Source organism: Oryzias latipes, chromosome 20 (assembly GCF_053564925.1).
Source record: "Oryzias latipes strain Hd-rR chromosome 20, Olatipes_Hd-rR_3.1".
NCBI lineage: Eukaryota > Metazoa > Chordata > Actinopteri > Beloniformes > Adrianichthyidae > Oryzias > Oryzias latipes.
The window spans coordinates 22,293,302-22,303,142 of NC_136256.1; the positions used below are offsets into that span (position 1 = coordinate 22,293,302).

Here is a 9,841-nt window from a genome sequence, read left to right on the forward strand (position 1 = left end):
CCTGCTGGCCATCCACACTCTGCTTTTTTTCTGGCCACAGATTCTTGTCCACATCACAGCGTATTTTCTCCCTTGCGATGCAACAAGGGAAAAAACAGCGTGCATGTCGCAACCATCCCCTACACCAGTGCTTCTCAATTATTTTTTGCCAGGCCCCCCCTAGGAAAAGAAAATGTTTCGCGCCCCCCCTAACCCCCCCCCCCCCCCCACACACACACACAGACACACTCGCGCGGTGACAATACATCAGGTCAGTATCTATAAAATTTGTATACCTAAAATTGTATCTTTTAACACTAACAAAAGAAAAAAGCAAAATAAATCCACTTTCAACAAATATTAACTTTATTTAGCCACAGAAACCCTGTTCTAGTCTAAAACAGAAAAGAAGCTGAAAGTACCTGAAATAAAAAAAATCTGTCATTCCTTATTTAAACTAGAAACATTTTGACCAACTGAACCATTTGATGCTGAAAAAAATAATTCAATCAATAAATAATATTAAATCTAAATTGATCTGAAACATTAACACAGCAGCACCAATATATTTAACGTTTTTAGTCTGAAGAAATAGGTAAAAACGTGCTGATTTTTTTTTTTCTAAATGACGGATTGTTTATTTCTGATCTCATAAAAGTGCAGCTGTTTTCCTGCATTACATGCTGTCTTTATGTCTGTCTGACACCAACTAAACCACAGGCAGACAAAGAAAACATGGATGGAAAATAAAGACACGTCATCAAAATGTCTACAATAGTTCATAAAGAATGACATTGTTAGCATGAGCTTAGGAATCTAAGGGCAGCGGTGATCTTGGGCAACAGGCAGCGGTAGCAGTGGTCCGCGTGCCCCGATTCCCCTGGCAGACAGGGCCCACACCACCCCTCCCCTTTCGTTCTCACTCGCGCAGCCGCGGACAGACAGAACAGACAATAGGAACCGAATAGTGGACCAGATTATTTTCCAAGCACTGAGCCGCTGTCACCGCTGCCCCCACGTTAAATTTGCGCACCGGACAAACCTGTGCCTAAAACCGCCACCACCGCGCGCCCCCCCTGGCATCGCTTCGTGCCCCCCCCTGGGGGCGCGCCCCACTATTTGAGAAGCACTGCCCTACACTGATCTCCTGTACTATCCTCACAAGCAGCATCCATTGCATGGAGCAGGGGCTTCTGATCTGACCTCCAAGCGGAGAAAAACTCCTCAATAGGATTGAGGAAAGGAGAGTAAGGGGGTATGAACACTATGACCATCCTTGGATGAGTAGTGAACCAGGCCCTGATGAGGAGGCCACGGTGGAAATTCACATTGTCCCATATAATAACATATATTGGTAGATGAGGCCCTAAAAGACCTCTCATTTTCAGGGACCAATAATGTTACGGCCACGTCTTCGGCCCTTGGCCAGGTTGAAGCCAGCTTCATCCACAAACACGAGGATGTGAGGGGTCTCATTTCCTTCCAATGCCATTATTCTCCACAATGGCGTAAAAAAAGAAAACATCAAATAAGTCATATAGAAGAGTCAAATACTACAGTTACAAACAATTACATAGGAATGTTCTATGTTCTCTGCAAGTTCAATATACTACTGGCCAGTTCCAAACCTGGGGTACATGTACTCCTATGCAGAGGTACTACAGGGGGTATTTGACAGAAAGGAGAGGGGGGAAAATCCTCAATGACTAATGAAATGTTATGGTAAAACCCACAGTATTAGATAGAATTACATGAGAGGCACTAATTGCAGCTAGTTCACCTTTTTTCATATTGTATGTTGTGTTCTTCAAAATAAGGATTACAATGATAATTGCATCATACAGTAAGCTGCAGTTTTTAGGCGAAATGTTGAAGTCAGATAAATCAAATACTTTTATACCTGTATTACCTGGATACACAAATCAGGTAAAGTGGGTACTGAAGCCAAATGTTTGGGAATCACTGCTTAATTGTAAAACGGTTGTAATGATGGACAACAAGTACTCTTCCTCTTCCTCCTCCTCCTCCTCTTCCTCTTCCTCTTCCTCTTCTTCCTTCTCCTCATCCTCCTCCTCCTCCTCGAGCAGACAGTTGCCCTTGTTCATTTACCTGGCCAGGTGCCTCACATGTTCAGACATTGTACTGGTCCTCCATGGTCAAGCTTTTTACATACATTTTTGGCAGCATTCACAGTCATGAACAGCACCTGTCAGGTAACTAAACATACTGTTTGATTGGTCATCTGAGATGTGTGAAACTCCTCCTTCGTTAGTCAAGTTCTAGTTTCACCTGTGAATTGCTGTAATACATTAATCAAATGTACCAAGGGATTAATATATCGCATTCATGGTATTATGTTCTTGACTAATTTTGACAATTGAACAGACTATTGTGCATGTGATAACTTACACAATGAAATGATGCTGACTCATTTTGGAGCGAACAACCATTAGACTGAGAATCAACAATCAGTTTAGATCTATTCACTTGGAAATTGTGCTAAATGAAGGCTACCTGTACTTAATCATTTGAGACATGTACTAAGACATTTGCAATTTGATGAAATTAATGAGAAATGCCATTCTGTTGTGAACAATTGCCAAGTGGTTTGGAGGTTTGTCCATGTTGTTTTGAGAATGTAATTTCTGTTTTAAGGAATGAGCCAAACCAATGGAGAAAAACTGTAATACAGCAAACACCCCCTCTGCTGGATGGGATTGAACTTGACCTTCTGAATAAAGATTTCTGTTCTCTATGGTGCAGATGAGAGCAAGAGCACACAGTGGGATCCTACTAAGAAGAATTATGATGTCAAATAAGGACAGAAGGGCCTTAAATGGAGTCTGCCAGAAATATTTTCTCTGTAATAATAAAATAATTTTGACAAATTAAAAAATTGCGTGTCGGTAATAAGATTGTAATAAATTTTATGTTTCTAAATGCTCCAATTTTAATAAGTGTTATTTCTAGGTAATCAGTCACTATTTTTCAAATTTTTTCAAGTTCTAATTTTTTTTCAGTTTTGTTCAATCCAATTCCTGCTGATTTTTTATTTATTTGATTTTATCTTTAATAATATTTAAACACCCCTGTAAAATCAATAATCCCTGGTTTAGTTAGAGGTTACACTAGGTCTCTGGGGTTTTTTGGGGTTTGGGATTAAAACGATGAAGCCTTGACATTTAAACAATTTATATGTTACGTAAGAGGAAGATGCTTGAGAAAAAAAAAAGTATAAAAACTCAACAAAATCACCAGTGCAGTTTAAAAAATAACATAATTTTGACTTTTTGGCCAAGCTTGATGACATTTACTTTATTCAAACATCAAGTTTTTAAGAAGATGATAGTAAAACGTTGAAAGAAGACAGACTTAATCTCATTACATCCTGACAAATGCTTTCTACTAAACATTTGCTTTTTATTTTCTTATAAAGTAACAAATCCAAACAGGTGGGCTCTTCAATGGAATCTCTTTGTTGCACTACAAAATGACAGCGCTGTGCCTCCCACCTAATCCTTTCATCCTCGTCTCCAGCATCTCGCTTCCTCTTCCTCTCACAACTTCTCCTCTCCTCTTTCTTGTTTTCCAAACTGACACAAGTTGCACAGAAAAAAAGGCCGCCTCCTCCTGTCGGCCTCCTAGTGTGTCATTCTCCTCAGCTTCCAGGTTTCTCCCCCGAGCCCCTCGTCTGGGTTTTATTTAACACTGAGAGTGCTTGAGCAGAGGGAGACGATACTGTGAGCCTTCATCCTTAGCCTGGGGCACTTTGCAGGACTGTTATACTTTTTCTTTCCTTTTTTTGGGGATGAATCGTGGGTGTGTGGTTGTGTCATTTCCTTGCAGATTGCCGTTTTGAGCAGCAAAAAAGACTCCACTTTTAACTGTTCCTTGCTTTTTTTTGCAGCCCATCAGCAATGCAGATTTTATCGTTCCAGTGGAAATTGATGGCACTGTTCATCAGGTAAATGAACATGGAGGGCTGCTACAAGCACTCTTCAATATCATAATGTTTTAATTTATGTTGGATACCCCATGAGAGTTCTTGACTCGATTTTCGTAGCCTCAGTTTCTATAATTCTGTGTTACCTCACAGCTATTACATGTCAAGGAGGGATTAGAAGACTGAGTGGTTTGTCTTTTATCCTCTGTGTCCTTGCTGCCCATAAAGATAAATGGCTTGTGTGTGTGTCACCACAGATGCTCCCAAGCATATTGAAGAAGCTGTGCAGAAGAAATGAATATCCCTTGAGAAAAAAAAGTGTTTCAGAGAGTGTGAGCTGGATATAGAGGATTAATGCGAGACTCATTTGCACACTCAGAAGATGAGCAGTGTTTGTTTGTTTACAATGGAAGCCTCTAGTTTTGTCCTGACTGATGAAAAAGATGCTGCGTTGTTGCTGGAACCAGGTTCAAGTAATCCAGGATAGGCTTTCTGCATCTGATTTGGCCTATACTTGATTACTTGCACTTGGAACCAGTTCCTGACCCACAGAGACCTACCGAGGAAGATGAACGGCAGCAGACGTGAAATAAATCATGTAAAATGATGTGTTTAGTGATCTACGACCTGACGCTAAGAAAGGGTTTTCTCACAAGAAAGTTTGGATTCATTTTGGGAGCCGGATATATGCAGTGACTGCTACCCTCAAGTGTGATAGCCAGCAAAAATCCACAATCAACTAAAATTACACAAAAACAAACAAAAAATAAATAGATAGATTCGGATATACATAAAAAGAAACAAAATATAAATGCAGCCTCTACAAGAAAAAAAGCACTGTCCTGCTTGTGCTTGTCCCAAGCGGGTAAATGCAGAGGTTAGTGTCAGGAAGAGCATTGAACACAAAAGTTCGAAGACATATCAAAAAGATGTGCTTATATGATGAGAGGGATGCTTAGAGGGATATTACACCGCAAAACTCTAAGCACCCTGATATTTTATCTGCACCCCATTGTGGGGCTGGCTAAATCTTGGCCTGCTAGGAGTCCGAAAATATTTGTTTATTGTGCGTTTGAATGAGAACTTTTTAGTTAAGTTCTATCTTGGCTGAATTTCCTATAAACAATTTACAGATAAGTACATTTTATTTATATAGAATCTTCTCATTCAAATGAACGAGAATGAGAAGGTGTGTCCAAACATTTAGTCTGTACTAGGGCTGCACGGTATGAGGAAAACTTGCGATATGCGATATGAGGGATTAATATTGCGATAACGATATCATTTGCGGTATATAAACAAATAGCGAAACAACCAAAAACATCACTCCCATTTTATTGCAACAGTTTAAGAATTGTACTCCAAATGACCCTCGTTGACATAGGAGGGAACATCTAACATAAAAGGGCTCCATCTGATTGTTCAACAACGTTAAAGGCTCTATCCGATTGGTCAAATGCATAAAGGGATTTATTTGATTCGTTAAATAATTTAAGCTGCCATAAGATTGTTTTAGCACATTTAAGGTAACCATTTATTGCATATTTTGCTGCGTTTTGCGATATGCATATTGCACAGCTTGATCTTGCGATAACGATAAATTTGCAGTATATTGTGCAGGCCTAGTCTGTACTGTATATATCTAAAAACATAAAAGACAAAAAACATGTACAATGTAAAACAATCATCCCAAGCCCAAATTAAAACGGATTCAGTTAAAATGCTTTGCAAAATCAGTTAAAATGCTTTGCAAAATAAAGTTTTCAGTTGAATTTTAAAAGAAATCACAGAGTCCGGGTCTTACTATAGTTCATCAGGTTACCGTTTTTTTTTGTGTGTGTGTTTATCATCAAAAAAATATTGTACTATGTATTTTTTACTTGAACATAGTTGTGAATGAAATATTTATATCTAATATTATTAAGGATTTGATTTTGAGAACTACAAAAAAACACAGATATATCAAAACCATTTCAGATTGAGTAATACATAGATCAGAAAATAAAGAAAAATGAACAAAGTTGATGCCATCTATTTCTGCAGTAATGCTTACACACATGTCTCATTAGATTGAATATGATTATTAAATAAAGCCAAATAGAGTTTGATTTGTTGCTTGAAGGGGAGTGGGAAGAAGCAAACTTGTTTGATCCCACACGTATTGTGTTATTTCTTTAAATAGATTTACATAGTTTCCCTGATCTGGGCCTTCTCAGATCAAGTGCATTTACTATTATATTTGCGTCATATGTTGACCCAAAGCTGCTATGAAAAATGACACAAATGGACCAGAATCTAATTAAATAAGCAGCTAAATATTTAAATCATGTTTAATTCTCTCGACCGGAAATGAACATAATACTCTTGCAAAATCATGAGATGTGCTCCTAATTTGTTGTGTTGTAGTTTTTATTGTCAAACGACAAACGATGTCTAATTCAATTGTATGTTACAAGTATTGGTATATAAATGTTGTCATCAGAGTTCCTACGCATTTCCTTATCCAAGTGTTTTAAGATGTTTGCCTCTGAATTTCAAAACCACTCTTTTACCCTTACGTACTAAGAACAAAGTCATGAAATAAATTGTAGAAGTCACAAAAAAACATTCATGGTAAGTTTTTTTTTTTTTTTTCAATAATAATAATAGATTAGATTTATCTGCACTTTTCCAGACACTCAAAGTGCTTACAGTGTGTCCATTATTCATTCACTCCTCATTCATACTTGGTGATGGGAAGCTACTGATGTAGCTGCCCTGGGGCAGACTGACAGAGGCGTGGCTGCCAGTTCGCACCTACGGCCCCTCTGACCATCACCGGGATCATTCATGCACATGCACACGCCAGTGGAGCCACACTGGAGGCAAGGAGGGTGAAGTGTCTTGCCCAAGGACACAACGACAGTTGGCTGGGGGAGCGGGGATCGAACCGCTGACCCTTTGATCATTGGACAACCTGCTGAACCGCCTGAGCCACTGCCGCCTTTGAAGAGAATTTAAGCCCCATTCTCTTCATGTATTTTCTCATTTGCGCCCATCGAATTTATCACTCAGCCTTAAATATGTAAGTGGACACTAAACATATTTAAAAATGACTTTTACATCTACAATTCTACATCTCTTCTAAAATCAATCACAGATTCCTACTGTTTGAGGCAGAGTTGGACATCAGCAGACAGGCGTGTCCTTTCCTGCAACAAAAAATGTTTTCTGGAGCAGATACTGAAATCCCAATTGCAATTCGATGAATCTGTCATCATTCTGTGTCCGGCAGAAATCATTAAACAAATCTTTGTGTTGTTTTCAGGTGTACGTGCTGAAGAGGCCTCATGTGGACGAATTTCTCCAGAAGATGGGGGAGTTATTTGAGTGTGTCCTCTTCACAGCCAGTTTAGCCAAGGTCACTTTCCTGCATACGTTGCTTTGCAAAACCATCGTTTGGTTCTGATTTATTTTATTCTTTAATTATTTGTTCAGTATGCCGATCCGGTGGCAGACCTTCTCGACCAGTGGGGGGTGTTCCGTGCTCGACTCTTCAGGGAATCTTGTGTTTTCCACAGAGGGAACTACGTGAAGGACCTCAGCCGGCTGGGCCGTAAGCTGAGTAAAGTCATCATAGTGGACAACTCACCTGCCTCCTACATTTTTCACCCCGAGAATGCAGTAAGTCATTCTTTTGCCTCCATTTCCTGCATTTTTTTTAAAATCTTTGTTCATTGATGATTATAAGAGCCTTTTTAAGACTTTTACTTGAGCGTTAATGAGAAAGAATGACTCGTGATTTTATTTAATTTAAAATGCATTTAAAGATATTTTGGTTTTGGTGCTTTCAACATGTTCCTGGAGCATTATACTTACGAAGGAGGACATACAGAATATAGAGAAAATTAAGCTTAAAATTGTGTTTTTGATCAGGAACAGAGGAAAAATGAGGTTTAAAAAAGCTTGTTGTTATACATCCATTCTGATGAACAACTAGATCCTCTGTATAGCTGGATAACTCAGATTATGCGGCCATTTTTGCTGCACCGGTAGTGTTAGGATTGGGTTGTGAGAGGCTGTAAGCCAGCAGGAGAGAATGTGAACAAAGTGATGATGGGAAATTACTTACATCCGCTCAAAGTCACAATGGTGCTTTGCAGCCCAAAAAAACTATGTTTTTAGTAGAATTATCCACATCTAACCCTTTTTTAAACATTAATATCTCATTAAATATTTACAGTATGTCTCAATTTTTATGGAGATTAATAAAATTCTTTGACAGCTGGTTTTTCTTTCATCTCCTATGCAAACATCAAATGTAAATGTTATCTTTTTTTTTTTTTTTTTTTTTTGTGGCTCTCTGACCTTCACAGGTCCCAGTGCAGTCCTGGTTTGATGACATGACAGACACAGAGCTGCTGGACCTGATCCCTCTGTTCGAGGGTCTTAGTAAAGAGGAGGACGTTTATTGCCCCTTGCAGAGCTTGAGGAACAGGTAGCAGATGGCACCTCCAGCAGGTCCCTCCCCTCTGGGCCCCGCAGTCCGGCCTCGTCCCCTGGTTTCAGACCGACGACCTGGTCAGCAGGAAGACTAAACACTGACCTGGCTGGATCTTTGGATTTCTTTGTACAGGACTCCTACTGAAGAAAGATTATATTACTGTATGTAAATACTAAATGTTTCTAAAAATAAAACACACATAAATTAGTTTTTCTATCAAAGAGAAGCAGTTTTAATATTCTATCAAGTAATATTTTAGTTACCAAAAACAAGATGGAGGAAACAAAACAAAGCTGTTTCTCATAAATGAATGACTTTTATTGTTTGGTGTTCAACAGTGCCGTACAGGCTGCTGTTTCCGGTCTGATGTTTTTGTTCAAGCAACTGTGAGTTACCTTCTCCTACGGAATGAAGTGCCTTCATTGCTGTGTCGATTTTGTTTGGTGTTGGGTCAATGGGTGCAGATTTTTATGCAGTGTATTTACTCTAAACTCCTAAAATGTAAACATTTGAAGTTAAGTCGGAATATATACAAAAGAAAATCCTAGGAACACATTAGACTTGAATATTTTGGGATTTGCAGTAAAAGAATTAATATTGCTAAAGATGTTAGCAGTTCAGTGTGATTTCTGTCTAAACCTATAGAGTATATGAAGGATCCTCAGAAAATACGAGACATGAACTTTATTTTTTAACAAAGAAAGAAGATTAGTAATGACTGTCAAGTTAGAGAATCAATATGAAAAGCATTAGGTTAGATTATATCAGGCTATATTTATTGGGAAAATGGGTGTTGGGTGTAATGTAAAGAATGCTGTTCAAATTGTACTGTATGACATTATTAAAGCTGCAAGTTTGCACACTGTCGGCATGCTGTCATAGTTGATACATTTCACAAAACGCCACTCTCTGATTTAAGATTTGGTGCAAATATGAAAATGGCTAGAGCCTGCAAGGTGTACACATAAAATTTTTTATATTTTAGCGAGAATTACCCCCCCAATTTTATCCGTTTTTAGCATATAAAAGATAAAGGACCAAAATAGGTGATATATTGCTTATGTTTCACTACCTTTTAGTCTTATTTCTGATCAGTTAGAAACATTAAATGCCAATATTTGTAAACAGTTGCTTGGGGCATGCCCAGATACAGATTTATGTCTGTATACTCCATCTAGAAATGATTCACTTCAATGCATATGCGCACTTTAGGATGTCAAATAAATTCAAAAAAAGCCACTCAGAACTAAAGTTTGGGTCATGAATGCAGACTGAGCATCCATAAATATTTTCATAAGTACACCTCGGTTAACTACTGATAAAAAAAAAAATCGAGGAAGATATTTATTTTATGAGCTGTGTGTGAACATGCAAATGTTAGATAAGGCCTCCCACTGAGGTGCTCCATACTTTATGCACTTTTTAAGTGTCCTGGT

At 38.5% G+C, this 9,841-nt stretch overlaps 1 protein-coding gene and 1 non-coding gene across 4 annotated transcripts in view; both read left to right on the forward strand.

The window, feature by feature from the left end:
• ctdspla (CTD (carboxy-terminal domain, RNA polymerase II, polypeptide A) small phosphatase-like a) overlaps window positions 1-9,272 on the forward strand; it is a 34,946-nt gene extending 25,674 nt beyond the window's left edge. For all 3 annotated transcript variants that reach the window (XM_004081081.5, XM_004081082.5, XM_078938247.1), the window contains 4 exons: window positions 3,887-3,943; window positions 7,230-7,322; window positions 7,400-7,585; window positions 8,278-9,272. In XM_004081081.5, the coding sequence (XP_004081129.1) occupies window positions 3,887-3,943; window positions 7,230-7,322; window positions 7,400-7,585; window positions 8,278-8,403 (462 nt within the window). In that variant the 3' untranslated portion in view covers window positions 8,404-9,272. The remainder of the gene's footprint in view (window positions 1-3,886; window positions 3,944-7,229; window positions 7,323-7,399; window positions 7,586-8,277) is intronic.
• mir26-3 (microRNA mir-26-3) lies at window positions 4,370-4,471 on the forward strand. The gene has a single exon (NR_107196.1). It is a non-coding gene; the product is annotated as a microRNA mir-26-3 (primary transcript).
• Window positions 9,273-9,841: the final 569 nt, after the last annotated feature.